Below are 22860 nucleotides of genomic sequence, written 5' to 3'. Positions count from 1 at the left end.
TAAATAGGGTTATATAATAAGGTATGATGGATGGAAAAAGTCTCAAGTTCAGCTCTGAGACATTGATTATAGTTATCTGTTTTATTTTTTGTTTGCTGATAACAACTACAGCATTATGCTTGCTCAATAAAACATCTTAAGATCCTATGAAATTGATTTGTTGCATAGTCCCACAGGGACTTTGCACAAACTGAACACCCTTTAAAATGTTGCAAATGTTACAAATAACTAGGTGCACCTGTCATTAGGTGCAAAACTGTGTTTTCACTTTGTGCATGTTGCAGGAAAGGCTTATCTGTGTGTAGTAAAAGAGGTTATGTGGTCACATGTTATCTATGTGTGCACCTGATCAGTTTCTGTGATAGCACTGATTACAGTTGTGAGACAGAGGCTGTTTTACTTATTTGTAAATAAATGAATGTTTAATATAAAAAATGACTTTATAAGCAATGAGTTTCTGGGTATACATGTTTTGAAGAATAATTAGGGTGGGATGTAGGCTGATGACAGATAATGGTTGTGTTTTATAGCACAGAGGCTACCACTGGGTGGCACCATTCTATCATTCTTCAATAAAACATTGAGGCTATGGGTCCCAATTTACAAAGAGAGTATTGCCAACAATACCCTCATTCAACATCTCTTCATTTCAGAATTGTGGAGGGCCTAATAAATTGGGAGACAATATCCTATATAAATGTTATGTAATCCTTTAATATTACAATAGGGAATTCTCTGTGCACCAGACTGAGAAAATTGGTGTGAATATTGAAGGAACCTTCAATAATTAAGATGTGTAGTTTGGGTTTTAAAGGCTTAAAACAGCTAATCTAGCCGTCTCATTTGATATGCGCACTGCGCTTTACCCAGTGGAAAGACTGTGCCATTAGGAACATAATTTACATGTACTTACCACATGAAAATGCCACGAGGATGCAGGGAGAAAACCACAGAGATATAAACCTTGAATGCCAAACAACAGTCCTTGCCCACACACTGGCTCTTGCAATTAAAGCCCTAATTTAGAACAAGAGTATAATATTTCCTCTTCTTGTCAAGCATAATAACACTGACATGTTTTTTTGGCTGGAATAAATTTGGAACAATGAACAAGGGTCATGAAAAGAGAATTCCTGACAGGTATTCTACACAGTTTTACAATAAGTCTTACTACAACACAAATCAATATAGTTTTTATGGCCATGTTATGTGAAGTTGCGAAAGAGCAACGTAAGGCACAGGTCGAATTCAAAATAACAACCCAGATGGTTAACAAACAGTGATTAGAGCAGGAGGACTTTACTGTGAAAGTCCAGAGCGGAACGTGAGGTGCAGTGCCGTGTCTCTGCAGCGCGCTCTGAGCTGGAGCACAGCTGCGCTCCTCTCACACCAGAGACTGCAGCGGCGAATGGAGGCGAGCGGGCGGGAGCGCCACAACCACCAACTGTTTGGATGTCTGAGTAGTTTTTATTTGGATGTAGGACTTTTACCAAGACACATTTAACCGCGTTAAAGCAACCACCTTTTAGAAAAAACTCTGCTGCTTCTTGTTTTAGCGCGCAGCGATAGTGTGGCGTTTGGAAAAGGGCGTGTGTGCGGGGAAAGGCACTTTAACCATTTCATGTAGGTAGTCCGGGTCTCTATATATGCTATTGTAGATCTGTTCACGCCATCTGGGTCGAAAAGACACCGTGGAAGATGGGATGCACGCTGAGCACAGAGGACAAGGCGGCGGTGGAGCGCAGTAAAATGATCGACAGAAATCTGAGGGACGACGGAGAGAAAGCAGCCAGGGAGGTGAAGTTGCTGCTGCTGGGTAAGACGCACTCACACAGACTCACACAGACTCACACTCACACACTCTCACACAGGAGGAGGAGAAGAAGATGGGCGCCTGAGCTGTGCTGAACTTCATGTGTGTGCGCGTCCACTGCGGCCTTGGCTGTCAGGACCCAAGCGCCATGCAGCAGAAGCTTTTAACTGTCTCTGTGTTGTTTAGTTTGTTAATGTGTCTGCTGTCATTTCTGTGCCACGACAGTTTCAATTCCGCATATCAATCATAGCACACCTCCTGGTCTGAGAGATGAACTTAACGCCGCATATTCAAGTGTTGCAAAGGCCATGAAGTGTAAATTGGCAAGACTGTGTTTCTGTTTCCACACATTTTTAACACAGTCATCATTTCACTCATTTATTACAGTTTGGAGTAAATATGTCACTTGCCTGCTAATCAAAAATGAAAAATAACGAGTAAAAATATGATTAAAGGGTGAATAAAATAGTTGCTTCTTTAAATTTATCCAAATATACAGAATTTTTTTACATGAATTTATTGCTCGACTTGTTTTAGGTTTGAAGGCAGCCACCATATCTCCTCAAATTAATGGGAAACTGTGCTAGATGACAAGTATTTGATAGTTTGCTTAGAGGACAGTTGAGTAAATATGTCTAACACACACTATGAGTTTCTTTTGCTTTTCCGCAGCATTTCCAAATAAACCATCTATATCAACTAAACCCTTTTAACAATGGAACATTTCCTCTCACTTAGCCCAAGCAGTGAAACGCTGTAAATGCAGTGCACTGAAAGTAGGGCCAAGGCTCATTAAGGGCCCCAGAGAAAGTAGATGAAAAGTGTATGCAGAGTAGGCTCATCTCTGCCACTTTTTGTATTTGAATCCAACAGAACATCTGCATTGCCCATTTTATTTGCACAAATTTGCCTGTAATCAGATTACTGTGGCACATTACAGTGGAAAGTTATGCAACTACCATCTTGTTGGGGATAAAACTCAGTTAATAATGAATACAAACTTGACTCTCTACAGGATGGTGCCTGTTTTATTTCTAGCCTCCTTTTGTGTGTTGTCATATCTTCTGTCAATTGTAGCCCTGTGTGCACAACAGTAAATGTTTGCATCTAGAAGCTTGGCCATGTGTTAATAAGAGACATTACTTACATGTGGGGAAGCACTGTTGTGATTGTAAATAGAGACCATAGGTGCAAAAATTTTCCACCGGCCCCTGAACTGCCTAGCTGGGAAATGTTGACATGCACACACATGTTATGTGGGTTACCACAGGATACTTTCTCTCAATCTAAAACAGGACTATCAAATACTAAATATATGATCCATTTTGGAAAACAACCCTTTATGCCAATACAAAGCAAAAAATCCACTAGTGTTTACTAATTTACTAATGCTGGACATGTATTCGTTAGGCTCCATTTTAACATATGACAGTGAGTACTTGTGACTCATTTTGCAAACTCTTTTTTTTTACTTTTACATAGTTTAATAAGTACCACTTTTCAAAACGATATCATAAATTAGTCTTCACCTCGTCACACTACTGTCTTAGACCTTGGATTACTCCTACAGTTTAAACAAAAGTGTGCTTTAAAACCGTCGTCTTATGATATGCTTCGTTTTTGTCTTGGTGGCAGTTTGTTTGAACAAGCAGACATATTTTCATGTTAAGGACTGACTGCATTCTTCAGGTGCTCGGAGGCCAGAATGAACCTGCTGATTAAAAGTGAGCAAGTTAGGTCAAGTTTCTGCTATGCTGCTGTTGGCGTAGATATGTCTTTTGTGACACCAGTTCTCTAGCAATGTTTGAACTCTGTATTGTGTGACTTGCTGAAATCCTCACCCAGTAGCTGTGTTTATGCCCTGCACACATCTGTCACGGCACCATTTCCTGTCATTTGAATGAGACCTACTCAGCTCTGTAGCCAGGTAACGGACAGTGGGGCTCTTGGGTTACTACTGCCTGAAGTGACAGCAGACTGACGCCAGGAGAAAGGTAGAGATAGCCAGTAAAATGAGAACACAGCTAATGACTGAAGCATTAAATATGAAAGAGCAGTGTGCTGCAGCTAACCACAAGCGCTCTTATGAGTTTGAGTTGAGTTTATCCAGTCGGAAAAAGCACTACCGTAAAGATGCAATTTAAAGGTTGTTGACTCTAAAGTGAGGTCTCTGTTGGTGGGTTACTCAAAAGTTCCTTTACTACAAAAGTTGTGCACTAGTATTCTCAGTGATGGACTAATGGACCAATTGAGTATAGAGGATTTAACACATACTAAATAGCTAATTAGTGTTTTCATGATGCAAACATTTCAAACTCTATTTTGATACTAAGAAATGGACTTGATACCAATTCCAATACTATGAAGATGAATACAAACTCTTTCTTTAGACAATGATGAACACGATGCTAGTATCAATTAGTATCTTATTTTGAATACTTTTGACACCTGTATTGCTAATTGTTTGAGCTGAGGAGAAGTGGAGCTATGGTAAAATCTGCCTTTTAATTGTCACATTGTGTTTTGAGGTTTTGGCCTTATTGATGGTTTATGAGTCTGCTGTTACAGGCTCTATTTACATGAAGCAAAAACTGACTCATAAAAATAATTGTGTGGAGGTTTTTGTTTTATTATTGTAATCACTACATGGGCCCAGTACTAATCATTGTAATGAGAAGTTGCTTTATCATTTATAAATTAGGCCTGGACGATATCAGAAAAAATGTTATCACAATTTAGTTTCTTCATATTACAACAAATAAATATGCCTGTATGTATTAGTTTGTTGAGCATAAACGGTACAGAATACAGATCATTTAACACACACACTGAATACAATTTCTTCCTCCAAACTCTGAACTCTGTTCCAAACCACATGAGGATTAGGTGTGAAACTTTCAATAGACGACCCAGTACTGACCATTTCACCTGACTCTTAGCTCTTTTAATTTAATAAATACAGAAATCTGTATTTCTCTACATCTTCAGATATCTATGGACTGTCCTGTGCCAGTGTGTACAGGAGTAGAGCCATCGAATCAGTCCTGCTGATTTCGTTTTCCTTTGGTGGGAAGCTCTTCTCCAAGCCTGCTGGTATATAAAGTAGCAGTCATGGTACTTTATGTAATGGTTAACAAACCAGCTCTCTTCATTTACATTGACAATGGTGAACTTGTGGTCTGTTCAGTGTTAACTCACTGAAAATCTGATACATCTAAGGACAGCACAATGTATAGAAAATAAATTGTCAGAATTTGCCATATTTGCTATAACAAAAAAGCTTTAACCTCAGCCTGGTAAATACCAGTACCAAAACATGAACCTTTGTTCGGTGCCAACTTTTGATTCCTTTGCTTCCTAAATATGTCGGTAAAACAGAATAGATGAATAAACGGCATGTCCAGAGTTGCAACTTGTATCCACCCGAAAACATATCAAGTCTCCAGTGCCTTTACAGTGTAATAATAAATCCACATCCAGTCACAGTCTGCAATGTTTGCATAAAGTTACAGCCAAACAGATAATATGAACCAAACTCCACCAAAATCCTCCTCCTCCTTGATTCCGTCATTCTCAAAGTAAATGTGATGTAATAAATATCTAGTGTTGAGCGCTTGTCTGTATAAAGATGCAGCCATACTCCTCCTCCGTCCAGATAACCACGTAGTAGAAGCATAAAGTTATTTATCAAAACAAAGAGTATGTGCTCTGCAGCACTGTCTTTAATATAAAGTGCCTTATGCAGAGAAAACTCAAGCGTGTGAATCTACGTGAGGATAAGCTCCGCGCTCTGGTTCATTTGCCTGTGCATTTAATTTGAGTTATAACTGGACATAGTAGAAGTCAAGTACTATGTTTTAAAATATGAATTCACATAGTATATAATGTAATTCAAGTATTAAAAAGTATTTCTTAACATTGTGCATTAATTTACAATAAAAAAAAATATAGGCACCGAAAAAGAACCAGTTCAGGAACCAGTATCGAAAAGCAGGTATCGTTTATCGAAAAAACCGGTGCACAGCCCTAGATGTATGATACTGCTTTATGTATGATTCTGTGTTTAACCGAATAAAATATTTAAAAACAGTTATAATCTTTATAACAATTTAGAAATAATTTAGTTGTTTTTTTTTTTACTAATTCCATTAAAGATGTCTGTGTAAACCCTCAATCGTCCAGGTCTGATCCAGAGCAAAAGACAAAGTTTAAATCTGTCAACTGGACAAATCGTTGTAAAAGTGAAGACGTTTCGCTGCTCATCCAAGCCGCTGGTTATGAACTGGATGAGTAGTGAAACATCTTCACTCTTACAATGATTTGTCCAGTTGACAGATTTAAACTTCGTCTTTTGCTAATGCCATTAAACACATTATCTTAAACAGGCATGCAAGTTATTTTTGTCACAATAGTAAACACAGTTATTGCTTGTAGTCCAGTTCTATTCTGCAGCCCTACTTCCTACCCTTTCCAGATTGAGCACTAAAAAGGCTTGTTCAATGTTGTGGACACACAAATGCATACGCACATAGTCCCAAGAATATAAGCTGCACCATATGGCTAATCTTGAGTGGAAAAGGCTCTGGCATTGTAGCCATTTTAATCACATTTGTCCATTGTTCTGCAACAATCTCTCTGCTCTGCCTCTGCAGTTACTGGGAGAAATCCACCTGGGGAGGTTCCAAAAGTGAGATGTGGTTAAGGTTAGCAGATAGAAGCTGCTCTGTTCTCTGTGGAAGGAGCTGAAAACCATCCATTTGCACTGGAGGGTTAGCCTGGAGTTTCCTAAAATAGGCCAAACCACTCGAAACAGAAAACAGCTGGTGCAGAGGTTTGGGGTGTGCAGGCCTTTTGGGGTGGGCGTATCAAAGGTGCGGGCATGTAACATGACTCTGCATAAATACATTAAGGCACATAGGTCAAGCTTGTGGTTCCACATGTGAGTCAAAGCAAGAAGAAGACGGTGTACTTACGCTGGTCTGGCCTCAAGGCCTCGGCACGAGCCACACCCGCGTGATATCACTGGGGTTCTGCTGCCTCATCCAAGTCCCTCCACATTATACTATAAGACATGGATTCTTAAACATTTCTTTTCAAAGTTGTACTTTTTTTAGAATTTCCAAGCACCACCAGGATGAGACAAGACAATAACATAAACCAGGACTAAAATGTTACGTAAATGGGCCCCAAACCTGGAGGGAATTATGACTGAACTGGGTTCAAACCAGGTCTACAATACAAGCCCCTATTATAATAGAGGACTAAAGCAAACAAATAAATCTAATACAGTACTGGAGAAGACAGAGTATAAGCTCCCTGTTGTAAGACATTCAATAACAACACTCAATTTTACATGTTTACTAGATGTTTTTTCTTTTTACACACATGGTCCATGTCACTTCAAAAGAGGATTTGACTAACCTGCTCTGCATTTCCTTTGTTATTCTCAAACACAAAATGAGTCCAAATAATGAGGCATAAATAACTAGCTTTGTCTTTATCTGCAGTGTGATCTGAGTGCCCATGTTGCACTCTGCAGTGTTATGTGAAGTGCTCTGGCTGAGCTGTCCGGCTGCCATGTCCAGCTGCGTGGCCGTCTGTATGCAGCCTCCTAATGGCTTCACACTGCTCTGTGTTTGCCCTCAGAGCACACAGAGCCCCGCCTCTCTGGGGCTCTCCAGTACCAGAGTAGTGACAAGTAATTAAAACAATGTGTCCTCAGGTGAATCTTATCCAATTATACCAACACTGAAGTGCCAAGGCAGAGCTTTGAGCATTCTGCCAGTGCTGGGAGGTTTTATAGGAATTCAAACACGATTCTTGTCAACAAAAGCTGTATTTGGTTACACAGTAGTCCCAATACTGAACCTGCTGTCGGTCGAACAACTGTTCGACCGACATAATTGTGTTGTGTCGTCCATATTTAAAGAAAAAAGTCAAAGTAGTATATGATTTACCAAAGTACAGATATATGGTAAATGTTGTATGAAAGATTGTGTTTAATGACAGCTCCGATTACAATGACATTGATATCTGAAAACCCAACTACAGAAGACGGCAGTAGATTTATTATGCATAGCGGGTCCTGTATAAATCCAATATATCACACACAATGCTTAAAGGCTTGCCTCCTCAGGTGACTGTGGACTTGAGATGCCCTGGAATAAAGAGAGCTGTTGCCATGGCGCTGTGACGTGTGAAATTGGCAAAGCCGCGTTGACTACTGTCTCTTCATCCTCTCTCTCTCTCCCCCTCCCTCGCTCTTCTGCTTTATTCATCATGGTCTTGCCTCATCGGTCAACTACACCGTCAACAGTCTAATTCGCCGTCTGTGCCAAGTGGCTTTCCATCACCATTTGACACTTTGTTTTCAGTTCTTGACAATATTTCCAGTGGAGATGTGTGTTTTATTTTATTGCTCAATGTGGCCCACACTAAGAGAGAAAACCTTCACAGTGAAACGTCTTAATTGCAAGGAAGCCAGGGTTAGGGTTACAAAATCTATTGCAATCTAAGCTGATTTTGAGTTGTTGAAAATTGGCAAACATTGCAATTATTTAAGTAACCCAATTGCAAACAACAAAATAAAACGTGTTAATTTAGACTTCTACAATCATGTCCTCAAATTCAAACGATTCTTGTACTAGCTTCGTACTTCATGTTTCATTTTTCTCCCATATGCTCCTGAACGTGTGAACTTTGAACTGAATGCTAAGCTACTAATAAAACATAAACCACAAATCACAGTGCTTCTCAGATCAATCACTATTACATATTTCTTAACAAAACTGTTCAGCCCTTGGCGAGGTCAAAGCATACTGTACAAATACTCACTGGCGCATTTAATGATGGCAAATTAAATAATAGATGATGTTCACTTTATTTTCACTGTGCTTTTTGTCTTGCAGGTGCTGGGGAATCTGGAAAAAGCACAATAGTTAAGCAGATGAAGTAAGTATATTATTGTGTGGTTATTACTGAACACCTCTCATATGCACAATAACATTGAGTAGATGTTATTTCATAGTATTAATTTTCCTCAATGCAAACATGTCGCTAGCTGGGTAATGTTACACGCAGTACAAATAGCCTCATGTGTAATGGATTGTGACGAGAGACAAGCACAATCTGTCACTGCAGATCCATACTTTGTCCATTAGCTGTCTTTTGGATATAGCTAGAGCTGCAGCTATTGATTATTTTGGCAATTGAGTAACCTATTGATTATTTACTTTGATTAATCAAGTAATCTATACATTTTTTTACCTTCCATAAAATATCCTTAAAAGCATATACTTGTTCTTTCTTCTTCTTCTTAAGTTATGGTTTATAGCTAAAATAAGTAAGTATTTCAGCTTGAAATAACAAATGTATTAACTGCACATCAATATGTGCCCAAAACAGAAACATTTCACTTGTATGATAGATAGACCAGATCAAAATGCCCCTATAGAATATTTATTACCAATTTACTTGTTAACAGACTGTATTGTAAACAGGCCACATTAAATGTGAACTACAGTTACAGTTTCTATGAATTAATTTTATAGACAATAAAATTTTGTGTCATCACTTCAGTTAAGATAAGAGTAATATCTGCATGTGTTTATCAAGCCGTGTTGTGATTTGAGTTCTGTCTGCAGCTCTGAGGTAGGCATTTTGAGGTGCTAGCTCCATGTGTTGTTTGCTTTAGCCTCCATGTCTTCAACACCATCGTGGTGATCGGTGCTCTCGCACGAACAAAACTCCATTCTATAAACTCACTCGTGGATCTAAAATCCACTGCTCTCTTCTCTGTTGTGCAGTCGCCGCTGTGCAGTCGCCGCTGTGCAGTCGCCGCTGTGCAGTCGCCGCTGTGCAACACATGGTTTTTAACTAATTATTATAATGAAACGAACTATTGCGGAAATAAAATAAGAAAATTAACTTTTTCAGTAATCAAATTATTCTATTTACTCGATTAATAGTTTCAGCCTTAAAGCACATAGTTAACCAGCTCAATCTGAGTATACCAGTAGCGATAAATCGTTGTTGTGTTTTTGTGCTCTTGTTCATGTGTAAATTTTTTAAACCTGTGTTTTTTTGTTGTTTTTTTGTAGAATCATCCACGAAGCAGGCTACTCAGAAGAGGAGTGTAAGCAGTACAAGGCTGTAGTCTACAGCAACACAATCCAGTCTATCATTGCCATCATCAGAGCCATGGGTCGCCTTAAGATTGACTTTGGGAATCCGGGGAGAGCTGTAAGTGATGGGGAATATAATTCAAACAATCACCTATTTCTTTAGGCATAGTTTAGCCATTGAGTGGACTGACTAACACATTGCTGTCAGCTTGCCTATTTGGTCTCTGAACCACTGTCTCCCATAGTCCCCAACAACTGTGGGTTCTCAGGGCTCACTGTCTGTGTTAAGTAGTACTTTGAGGCCACCAAAATACTATTTAACACAGACACAGACCAATGAATTCTGTTATCTCGCTTAAACAAAGGCATATTTTTGGTTGTTCCTATGTGTGCTTTCACCCCATATGTCTACAGATTGAGCTTTCATTCAGCTGTGAAACTGTTAATTATAAGGACGTGTAATGACTTTGATGGTCGCTTAATCACATTGACACGAGGCTCTCTCGTCTGTAGGACGATGCGCGGCAGCTGTTTGTGCTGGCAGGCTCTGCAGAGGAGGGCTTCATGACCGCAGAGCTGGCAGGTGTCATTAAACGGCTGTGGAAGGACGGAGGGGTCCAGGCCTGCTTCAGCCGCTCTCGCGAATATCAGCTCAACGACTCAGCAGCATAGTGAGTCACACACAATCACTCATAAACACCAAACAATGGGGAAAGTCAGTTTTCTCTGCCAGCTCCTGAGTCATGCTCCCAATGGAGCCTCACACAGCTTTATTGGAAAAATATTGCACCTCTGTTGTCCAGAAGGACAAATAGGGAAAATGTGTAGATCTAAATGTCCTACCATTGGTGTCTATATGACCCATGCAAGTGCACTACTATGCGGAGTGCTCAGTCTGTACTTTTTCTCTGTCAATATTTGCTCTTCTGAGGCTATATAATTGCTGTAACTGTTAGATCTGAGTAAAAGAACACTTTGTGTTTTGGGAAATGTAGAAGCCTTTGTTTCTGGTCTTGTGCAATGGCCACTGGCATAGATGCTGTTGACATCATCACAAGGCAGCCCCTTATTGGGCAGAAAGCCATATGTCTTGTTTTCCCTTTGAAAACTATCAGCAGTTACATCACAGTTTGAACCACCAGTGATTTTCCATTTTTAACAGGTTCCCTAATCTTTGGGTGAATGAGGACCAATGTTTGGGAATCTACTTTGAACTAGTCATTATTTTTCCAACACTAGTTACTTGTTAAAATTAAATATGTGCCTTTATATTTTATTGAAGGCATTTAAATGGAGGTACACAATACAATGGTTGTTTAAACTGGATGAAATTATGTAACAACTATCAACAAACGAAAAATGGTAACATCACTACAATGCTCTTACAAGCTGCTTGTTTCAGCCTTTGAGGGGTTGATCTGACAGCAGGAGGGGGCTTTTCACTTTTAGACCATCCAACATACTTCTTGTTAAAGCTGCATCACAGCCCAAAATAAGATATTTTGTGTTTGTTTTAGTCTGAAGGCCAATGTTTTTACTTTATTTTTTTCTGGAACCTTGAGGTTAAAATCTATGACTGTGTGTATATTATTACTCACAAATGGCACTTGGATCACAAAGAAGGGCAATTGACTTGTACCTTGGCCTTTTGTGGGGTAACAGAAGGGTCCATTTGGGGCCGTGCTGGTACATGGGTGGCCTGCAGCAGGTATTGTGTGAAGTTGAGGAGAGTGGGGCAGATGGCTGCTCTCACATGTAGGGGCTTTCCTATCAGCTGTAAATCTGAAACCACTGAAGACACACAAAACTTCTTCTGAACACGACCTGCACAGAAACTCTCTCAGTCTTTGCTTTGAGGCAACTGCATAAACCACTGTGCAATCACGTCTAAATTCAGCACAGTTGTGTATAATTGGTCTGGTTATTTTTACTAGTGCAGCCCACACTAAGAGCAAGAGTGGAACAGTAGCTGCAGGGTGTGTTGTCATCATATTAAGATTACTGTTTTTTTTTACTGATAATATTGCAAAAGTTTGGGAACTTAAAAGTGTTGCAATACAACCAACACAACTTCACTTTTCACTTACTGTTTTGTTGTGCCCTTCTAACAGCTACTTGAATGACTTGGACAGGATATCCCAGGCCACCTACATTCCAACACAGCAGGACGTCCTGAGGACCCGAGTCAAAACCACAGGAATCGTTGAGACACACTTCACATTCAAGGACCTCCACTTCAAGTGAGAATTTCTACAGTTTTACACCTGGCCCTTGCTAAAGGCAGCATTGGTCTTACAGGGTCTGAATCTTGTGACTCAGCCAGCACTCTGTAGATCCAGCTGCTGGCATCGTTAATGACATGGAAACCAAAATAAACAGGAAGGAAGGTGCTGGCCTGAAAATGTCACGTCACTCTATATTGTGCACCATAAATCTGTCCTTTTATAATGCCTTTATAAAATATTATATTATTTAATAGATTATAAATTAAATTTCAACTACTTTAGTATTCTGTTGAAGTATTTTGAAGATGTAAATCAAGCTTTTCTTTATTTTCATTATCATTTGAAATCCATCTGGTTTAAATTGTCAAGCAAGGTGCCTTTAGTAGTTAAAGTTTGTTCAACATTGTGAGCATCACCATCTCTCCCTCTTGCCTGCAGAATGTTTGACGTGGGAGGTCAGAGGTCAGAGAGGAAGAAGTGGATTCACTGCTTTGAGGGTGTGACAGCCATCATCTTCTGCGTGGCTCTGAGCGACTACGACCTGGTGCTAGCTGAGGACGAGGAGATGGTGAGTCATTTAGCACTGACTCAAGCGCAAATGACTGACCACAACAACACTGCAGCAACACTCTCTTTGTTTGGGCAGAATGGGCCAGCATAGTTTCCATCCTGAATGTTAACAGATCGACAGTGACCCAGCGTGGCCTCTAATGCACCCGTACACATAATCTCTCCTTTGTATCCCACAGAACCGAATGCATGAAAGTATGAAGCTGTTCGACAGTATCTGCAACAACAAGTGGTTCACCGACACGTCCATTATCCTGTTCCTCAACAAGAAGGACCTTTTTGAAGAGAAGATCAAGAAGAGTCCGCTCACCATCTGCTACCCTGAATACGCTGGTGAGAATCTGCTGCACAAGTACTTTTAGTTGCTTAATAATACTATACATTTATTTTTTCTATAGATTTTTTGAAAGATTTAGAAATTTTAAGAGATTCGAGACACAGCAGAGTCTAACCAGCTATGTGATAATTGATGTTGATAACGCGGTTCCTTTCAGTCCAGAAAAGACATTTAAAACTTAAAATCTGCGAAAAGTTTTAATCACTTAGTGGTTTATGAAGTTTTTATATAAAATTGTAGGTTGTCTTGAGTTCATAAGTTACCACATGGCTGATTAGCTCTAATCAAGCTTTCAAACTTTTGAAATAAGCTTTTTTGGAACTATATGGGGAAAATGATGAGTGACGAATGATCAATTTACTTTCCAGAAAAAAGTAGTCTGCAGTCACATATGCACCATTTCAATTATTAATGACATTTTTTTCTGTATACTCTACTGTAATTAACCAATTAACAGAACCTTCTTCTTAATCCAGATATAAATAAAGCACATGTTTCTCACAGTTTCCTTTCCTTTGTCTCCTCCTGTAGGCTCTAACACGTACGAGGAAGCGGCCGCCTACATCCAGTGTCAGTTTGAAGATTTGAACAAGAGAAAGGACACAAAGGAGATTTACACCCATTTCACGTGCGCTACAGACACCAAGAATGTGCAGTTTGTGTTTGATGCTGTCACTGACGTCATTATTAAGAACAACCTAAAAGACTGTGGCCTCTTCTGAGGACGAAAACTGCAAAAAAAACACTTTTACGGGTAATTATACGAGTCTTAATTTCAAAACATGGTTGGTATTACTGTAGGACTCTGGAACAGCCTGCTTCAACCTGTTTGTGGTGGCACAGTCACACACAGTCACACTCTGAGCACTGGGTGACTAATGTTCCATGCTCTGTGTGTCTAGAAAAGCACTTTTTTATTATAATAACATCTTCCATTTAGTTCCAGATGTGTGTAGTAGTGATGGGCAATACCAATGATTTTTGCTTAAATTTGATATCAAGTAATACCATCAGAAGTATTGCATTATTAGTCCTATATTCCAATAGTTTTGTAATAAAAAAGGAATTTAACCTCCGTGTATGATCTTTTTGTTTTTTATTCACCCCTGTTTTAAGTGACCAGACCATTAAATATGTGCAGAAAAGTAAATGTATTAAAAGCAATTTAAAAGAAAGATTATTGTAATATAAAATACAAATACAACCATCCTCCCATCATTAGTTTGCAGTAGCAGAGAGGTTAAATGCTTTATGAGCTGTAAGTCTGTATCAGTGTATTTTCCTCATCTGTTCTGTCTCTCTGTCCTCAGGCAGTGGAGCCAGCCTGATGCGCATCTTTTCATGGGGAAGATGAGAGGAGCTGAGAGGATCAGTCACGGACCAGTGCTGTACTATATGCCACTTTTAAACAGCTTTATTTATGTTTTGTCTTGGGACATTTTGAACAAACATTTCAACATCTGTGTAGAATTTCTCAAGCGTCAATGCAGATTTCAACACATATGTTTTGTTGTTTTTTTTGTTTTGTTTTTTTCTTTTTGTCCTGTTCATATTTCAAGGTGAACTTTTCCTTCATTTTTCTGGAAAAGATACCTTTGTGGTGGAAATTCATCTTTTCTTCCTTTATTTTGAAGGGAGAAAAGTAGTTTGAGTCTAGTTTGTTGGTACTTGTGCCTTGGCATGCCTTTACCGCGTCCTATTGCTAGTTCTGTTGCCTGCTGAACTGTCCTGTTTTCATATGTTTGTGTCCCTGCTCTTTTCTATGTGCACACCAGTGAGCTGTTGGAGGGAGGGAGTTTTTTCCACTGTTTCAAGGTACATGGTTTCCTTATGGTGACCCAACATGTAGCTGCTACTGTCGCCATCTTACCCGCCATGACAATGAAAGGCCTGGCCAGCCAACAGTGTACTGAGGTCTATATTGTTACAAATAGCCCTTACATCTGGGGTTTGGGTTTTTTAACAATGTGTATATTGTCCATTCTTGCCCGTTACTTAGAAAAATGGAGTGTTAATGGCACTGACTCTGTTCATACACACAAGAGTTTTAAATGATCCGAGTAGGCACATTTTATTGTACATTTTTATTGTATTTTAAGGAGAATTACTGAACCACAGCAGACTATGTAAATGTGAGTCTGTGGTGTCTTTAAGGTTGAGACATTACTTTTATGTTCCTGTCCCTGCAATCCCCACATTATCAACGGTGATGTTAACACAACATGTTGAGACCTGGTCTGCGATTAATGATCAGTCTACTTTGCCAAGATGATCCAGAAACATTGTTCTTTTCATGTAAAGAAACTGCCACAACTGTCTATGTATGTGTATGTTCTCCACAGACGGAGAATATTTGTAAACTCATCTCCCTTATTTTGCTAATAAAACCATTTACAAACTACCTCTATGTTTTCTAATATATTCACACATTTCTCAGAGTTCACAATGCACTACTGTCCTAATCGTGCCAGTTTTTTCAGTTTTTAATGTCATGCAGTTATCACATGCTTGCCTAATGCGCAAATACCTCTGACTGTAGTTTTGTGTTTCCTAAATGAACTTTGAGTTGTTTGCACAGTTTATCTCAAATCCATGTGTGCGCGTAACTAATCATGGGTTGGTAAGAAAACAATGCATATGACCTTCCTTCAAAAGTGCTTTACATTTTAGAACCTGGTTTGTTTTATGCAGATGGCAGTGACGTAAACCTCTCGCATGACTGACCAGACTCTATTATTTATGTCTTTGTCATACTGTATTTCTCCCTCACATCATTTGCATTGTAAATGTGCTGTGGCGTTGCCTAATGGCTTCCTTTCCAACAATGGCTCAAAGTCAAATGTGTTGGTTGATTGTACTGGAACAGACAACAAATGAAGCAGTTACTTCTCATAAATTTAATGGATCAAACTGATCTTATTGTTTCTGTAAAAACACTTGATCTGTGCTTACATTGTAACATGTCTTTAAACTGTCTTTTATGATTTCCCCTTCTCAGTTCCATTGAAGTATTTTAGATGTCACAGATCATTACTCATTTTCCTGTGCAAGCTGTTGATTTACCGAACATGCAGGAGACAGAACATGTCAGTTCAAAAGAAAGCATAGTGTGACAAATGGGAGGAGCATTGGATTGGCACAGAGAAAACACAGGAAGGGTGGCTGGCTCCAGGGATGCTGCCAATTGGAGTAGTAGCATGTGTCTGTGGGAGGGGGCACATATGTTGTATTTTTAGCACCTTTTAAAGATGAGAGCGTAAGTCTAAGGCACTGAACAAGGAGGCAGCCATGATGTAACTGTAGTGTAAAATCAACATCAGTGATACTGAGGCTCTCCCTGCCATAAACCCAGGAAAAGAGATATTTGACTAGTGTGTGAAAAGGAGGGGCGCGTCAACAGAACAATACAAGCATTATTTCTGCTATTTGGTTGCTGTGTTTACGCCCTGTGTTGCCTCTGCCACTTTCTCCAGGGCTCACAGTTCACAACACAAATAAGGCCAGGCTTATCAGCTCAGTGTTGGACAAGATGCACTATAACTCACAGCAGACACACTCTGGGTCTGGTAGATTCTGCTGCACCACAGGGCTTTCTTGGAGCACAAGATGTGATAGCAGGTCATCTTACTGTGGTTATTTCCATTTAAAACATTATTATGCTATTAGGGTGAAAAATCAATGAAATACTTAGCTGTCATTCCCCTTGGGAGACAGTGTTGACCAGACCACCCTTGAAGACTTTATAATACCCCATAAAATGTGCTGTTAGTGTATATATGATGTACCACATATACTGCTTCCTCCTTATATTGTAAACGTTTGAGTATGACCCACATGATGTAGTGGTAATAATAATGCATTGGAGTTATAGAGTGCCTTCTATGACACCCAGAGCACTTTACATTGCATTATTCATTCATTCCACTCCTGGTGGTGATAAGCTACTACTGTAGCCACAGCTGCCCTTGTCTAAGGACACAACAACAGTTTGCATGAGAGCCACTGCTGCCCCACTATGGCACCTGGTATTCCAAGTGGTCTCCCATCCAACTCACCAGCCCCTGTCTCACTTAGCTTAAAAGAACAAGACACCTTAAAAGAACAAGCGTTGACAAGCAAGTGCTTCTTAATGAACTGTTTAACTGTTTAAGATGATTTTCATATTTCAGTTCCTATAAACACATAGATATAATATAACTTGACCATATTATGCTTATGTACTGGAATTTGGCTCTACTTTTAATCTCACAACATATGGCAATTTTAAATTTGAATGAAATCTTCAAATTGCACCTTATAAAAGGTTCATATTTTATTGTATAATTTTTAATCTATATAAAACAGCCTGCTGTTATCTAGGGAATACATTTAGTGACTGCAGAATGCAGAATTAAAATGGTTGCCATCCAACCAGTACAATACTGCCTGATTGCTCTTACTACTGATCGTTTTAAACCCAATTACATTTTTCTTCATGTATATCGGAATGCAAGAGGGCATGACCAATTGATTTACACGCTTGTTGTGATGCTGCCTGGCTCTTTTAATGAGCTAATCTGGAGTGTTGTGTACAAAAGATGTGTGTGTATTTGATCTGATTTACGTGCTGGATACTGCGTATTCCCCCCCTCCAGCTGGATGCCTGCCTCTGTGCTTCTGCTAGTCACCTGATATTCACTGGTCACTTTCATCCATTGCACAGATTCGGGCTTTCATCTGAGTATGCCCAGCTACATAGGTTACAGTGGCGCGTCTTTTTCCCCGTGATGTCATTGATCCACAGCTCCATGGCAACAGTGAATGGCAGTGATGAAGAAGAGCAAAGGAAGTGCACCCATATTTCCTCATAGTCAGAGGATGAAGTTGTTAAAAATAGATGCTGATGTTTCGAGGTGTCCAGCAGCATTGTAGTGGGAGGAGGTTTGGGTAGACTCAAAGCAGGCTGTCATTGTCATCAAGACTGCAATAGGAACACTGTTAGTTTTACATGGTACAGGGTAATAAACCAACGTGGTTTATTTAGTTATTGCTTTGGAGTGTTCCACATTATGGCATCAATTCCTTATTAAATTTGTGTTTATTCAATTACAGGTATTTATTGTTTGAAATTCCTTGGAAATATGCATACACAGTTTAATGCCATTTTGTGGGGCATACAGGCAAAACAATAATCTTCATGAAGGCAAGAAGGTGGTGGACCCTCCAAGAAAAAAGTTTGCACACGTTTAAGTAGGGTATACTTGTTTCCTCTGATATTTGCTATATATCTGTCAGGGATTGTCTTTGTAATACAGCAAAACAATGGAATTTTCTGGAAGATAAAAAAAATAAGAAAAAGAAAAAACTCTAGAGAACCTGGGTAACTGCTCCTTAGACCATGAACAATGCCATATTCTTCTACTGGCAGGCAGTATGAGTGGTGTAACTAAAGACAGAATCTGTTCCTGTTTCTGCTCAGAGCTGTGCCATTAACTATGAAACAACAGAAGCTCTGAGCCTGCCATAGGGACATCTGGATTAGACCTTGTTTCCACCTCTTAACATTCCAGTGTGCTCACTACATAGACCCCACTGAGGGACTGCAGCAGGTCACATGAGCACAACATTACAGATACTGCAGCCCGACCTGTCCCACAGTCCACACATACAAATACACGTAAGGTGCATTTTTAACCTCATTATCTTTGGTGCATTATAAGATATTGTAGATTTTCTGTGGCCCTCTCAACTGGACAAAGGGTAAAACAAAAATATGTTTTTGGGGGTTTTTTTTAACATATGGTTATTGTAGAGTATTGAAGAAAAAAGCAGTTTGGTTGAGGTTAAAAAAACAGCTAAACTAACACTTGATGAGGTGGAATTTGAGGTGGAGTCATTTGAGTACAGCCTAATAACACAGGATGATTATGATTATGATTATGATTATGATTATGATTATGATTATGATTACTACTACTACTACTACTACTACTACTACTACTACTACTACTACTACTACTACTACTTCTACTACTTTGTGCAAATGAAACAAAAAAAGGTGGAGTAACAACATTTCAACATCAACAAATTGCATAATATAGGCACTGCACATTGAGAGAGATTAATTGCGTCTAAGTAAGTAAACGGACACTTGTCTATGAAACTAATGCTCACCATATCACTTATCACATTTATAGAACACTTATATTATTTCTACAGTGTCCTCTTCAACACCAGGCTCTTCATACAGACCATCACCCCTCCCTCCCCTGCCCTGTCTCGGAGCCCAAGGCCTCCATATCCTGCCTCCATATCCTGCCTCCTATGCTGAGTAAATATGCTAATGCTTATCTTTGGCAGGGAGATAGCTGTTAATGGATCAGTAGTCCGGACAGGCTCTCATCTATATTTAATGTGGTAAATGGTCATTTAGGGGAACTTCCAGTGGAATCCAATGCCTAATTACAAAGGAAAAAACTTCTCTGTGGCAAAGTACATAATCAATACGCAGCATATTATCAGCCCATCTCTGTCTGTAGCTGCTGAAATCCTTGCATGCTTTAGTCAGTGCAGCCATTCATTATTTATTTAACTGTGACTGTTCACTTCCACACACATCCTTTGCCTCTTACGCACAAATGGCAGTGTCCGGAAATTGCAGTCAGTGATGGAATCGAAACAGTGTGATCTAACAAGGGACGAGGACTGGAGGTAAACAAGGCCACATTTAATGGCTCTATGTGTTGTCCTACCACAGTGACTCGCTGTAGAGCAATAATGAATCATTGCATGTTGAAGAAATAAAAAATTAAATAAATCAAAATAACTATGGGGTCCTGTTTGTGTATGTATGTATGTATGTATGTATGTATGTATGTATGTATGTGTGTATGTATGTATGTATGTATGTATGTATGTATGTGTGTATGTATGTATGTATGTATGTATGTATGTATGTATGTATGTATGTATGTATGTATGTATGTATGTATGTATGTATGTATGTATGTATGTACGTGTGTGTGGGTGTGTGTGGGTGTGTGGGTGTGTGTGTGTGTGTGTGTGGGGGGGGGGGGGGGGGGGGGGGGGTTGCCAGCCTTGAGACTCACGTGGGATGTATGTGGGCCACGTGGGCATGGGGTGTAAGTGGCCTATATGGCTTTCACTCATTTCTTAAGCACTACCAATAAATCAAAATGGTGTTGAATGCGGGTATTTTTTCTGCAAGTCTTTCATTTAACATACTTTTGTGTTTATTTTGCGATTATAGAGCTTCTACAGTGACCACATATGTCAGTTTGATGAATTACCTTATTCTATAAAACTGAAAGCCTTTCATTTTTCCCTTCCTCAGAGTTTCAAAACCCCTTGGCTGGTGTATGTTCCCACATCTCCCTCTAGAGGTCATTTTGGTGCAGCACATCAGTGTAAGTTCGCTCTCATAATTAACGCTTTTTCCCATAAACATCATGTCACTTCCGCATTTCTCCCTCACTAAACACTGACGTCACCACGTCCTGATGCGGTCACGACTCGTGCAGATGCTCAGTGAGTCAGCCCCGCCCACAGCTAATGATTATAGAACTGTCTGTGACTAAGTAGGGGGCCATGTATTCTGTAGGCCCATGGGCACAGTGTTACTAATAAGTACATATTATCGTGCTCGACAAAATGATCATAGGCTGTGTGAAGTGTAGTAAGCCAGCCGACATCAGTCACAGTGTGGGAGGAATGTATATCTGCACTGGAGTCATAATTCAGATGTCATAATTCAGTTGAGAATAATGAGAAGCTGAAGTATAGTATAATGACAAGAAATGTATCTCATTATTTTATACGTTTTTAACCAAGATGACCAGATATTTCCTTATAATACAAGTTAATGACCAGTTTATTTTAAGGATTAAGAGTCTATATCTATGTAACTTTTCAGGTGGATGGTTTGCTACCTGCTTGTCACTAAGAAGATGTTTTGCCTGGAGTGTTGTAGAGTATGGCATTAAACGTGTCTATCTATGGAGACAAACAGATGATGCCACCAAGCCAAGTTACAGGTCAGATCTGTGTAGAGAGGACAGCACTCCCAGTAAAAAATGTGTTGGTTTTTTTAGCAAATTTAACACATCAGAGGCTAACTTTACATTAGGCCTTATAACGTGCTGCTATACAACTATTGGTTTCTGTCTAATTAAGTGTCATTATAATGAGCCCTTTGGTGTAAAGTAAACTTTTGGAAATGCACTCTAGTGACTTAAATATTCAAGAGATCAAACTAAAAGTGTGTGCCCTAGCATTAACATGTCGTGGTGATGGCAGACTGTGGGCTCTACATGCTGTGATTAACCTGTCACAACAGGCCTACTCTGTCATGTGGGAGGGACTTTGACTCACCACATTAACAAACAAACAGTTTCCAAAAATAGGATAACATTAAATATCATGGGCAATATTAAAGCTTCAGGGCAATTTATTATGTTTATAAGCCTATTATTATTGTTGTAAGAGCTAAGACTGGCTTTTGGTTCACTAGTCGGTCCATGGGTTTCAGAATGATGAAAAATGTGTATTCTTATTTTATTTATTTATAAAGGGACAGCACATATTAATGAACATTTAAAAATGGAAATATGTAAAGATTATAGAGAATGTGGCTAATTTCCAACATCAGTCCCTCGGCAGGTTGATGTAAAACAGGGACAAGAGCAGTAATAATCACACAACACACTCAATATACACACAACATAGTACCTATACACACAAGACACTCACTATACATACAACATACTCATTGTACACAAAACATACTCACTATATATACAACTATAAAACAATTCATTTGAAGTTAGAAGTTAAATCAACAACCCCTCAATGTATTTAAAAATGTAGTTTAGTTACACATGGAGACATATTTGACCCTTGACCAACCAGTGTTTTAAAGCTTTTCAAAATGCTGCCAGTGTCGAGCAGCAGTGTGTTTCACGTCTGAGCTGCTCCATAAGTAAAAGAGAGTCGTCCAAAAGCACTTTTCCTAAACAGCACAGAGCAGTCACCTCTAAAACCTGCTCTTGTTGTGTGGTTTGAATTTCTTTTCACAAATTCCTTTAGAGAAGGGGTGTTGCTCTTGCAATTTACAATTTAAAACTAAATATTATATGTTTTGAATGAGGAAAAGGTCAAGGCCAAAAGGTCACCTATAACAAGAAGATGAAACCCATGAAAAGGCCACATTACAGTCTGCGTTCTGTTCTATTCTGTTCTATTCTATTTTACACGGTCTGACCCCCGTCCCACTACAGGAATTTGTTTTAAAAATCAAAACAGACTGACAAGAGCAAGCTCCAGAGGCAACTGCAAAAATCCATTAAGAAAAAGTAGCATTGAACAGGCTATATTTTCTTACCATGCCTCTCAAACCTGGAACACCACCCCAGTGACTTTGTGAGCTGCTACTCAAATCTGTCCACACAACTGCATTTATACAGTGTCTTTTGCACATGAGCCGGGACTGTGCTCATATTGTGTATTGACCTGTAAATAGACGCTAATGCTGTGTGTGTATGCAGTGAGAGTATGTGTCTGTACATTTAATGTACAGACACATACTCTCACTCTCACACATCTGTATGCCTGTGTTTTAGAGTGTATGAGTGAGCGCTGCATGTGGAAGCTGTTACTGTATCTTTTGTCATGTTTTATAAAGTATGTGGGTTATGTGGCCGGCCTTGGCCCAGCAGGGGACCAAGGATGGAAATTAGCTTTGGCTACAATCCTGCATATTTACAGGTACATGTTTTTTGCATTATCTTGTTTTTA

At 39.4% G+C, this 22860-nt stretch overlaps 1 protein-coding gene across 1 annotated transcript; it reads left to right on the top strand.

Annotated features, from left to right (window-relative positions):
* The first annotated feature begins 1326 nt into the window (after nt 1-1326).
* Nucleotides 1327-15469, top strand: gnai1 (guanine nucleotide binding protein (G protein), alpha inhibiting activity polypeptide 1). The gene is made up of 9 exons (XM_033988920.2): nt 1327-1816; nt 8722-8764; nt 9913-10054; nt 10450-10607; nt 12048-12176; nt 12600-12729; nt 12911-13064; nt 13600-13822; nt 14379-15469. The coding sequence occupies exons 1-8, from the start codon at nt 1699-1701 to the stop codon at nt 13788-13790; spliced, it is 1065 nt and encodes a 354-aa protein (XP_033844811.1). The 5' UTR covers nt 1327-1698; the 3' UTR covers nt 13791-13822; nt 14379-15469.
* The last annotated feature ends 7391 nt before the right edge of the window (nt 15470-22860 follow it).

This window comes from Periophthalmus magnuspinnatus, chromosome 23 (genome assembly GCF_009829125.3).
Source record: "Periophthalmus magnuspinnatus isolate fPerMag1 chromosome 23, fPerMag1.2.pri, whole genome shotgun sequence".
Lineage (NCBI taxonomy): Eukaryota > Metazoa > Chordata > Actinopteri > Gobiiformes > Gobiidae > Periophthalmus > Periophthalmus magnuspinnatus.
This window is presented reverse-complemented; position numbering and strand designations above follow the sequence as displayed.

Bases quoted from the DNA above. Each gene is read 5' to 3' on its own strand.
- gnai1 (XM_033988920.2), top strand. From the start codon at position 1,699: ATGGGATGCACGCTGAGCACAGAGGACAAGGCGGCGGTGGAGCGCAGT. The intron at 1,817-8,721 runs GTAAGACGCACT...TTTGTCTTGCAG, and splicing joins GGTGAAGTTGCTGCTGCTGG to GTGCTGGGGAATCTGGAAAA. The intron at 13,065-13,599 runs GTGAGAATCTGC...CTCCTCCTGTAG, and splicing joins CTGCTACCCTGAATACGCTG to GCTCTAACACGTACGAGGAA.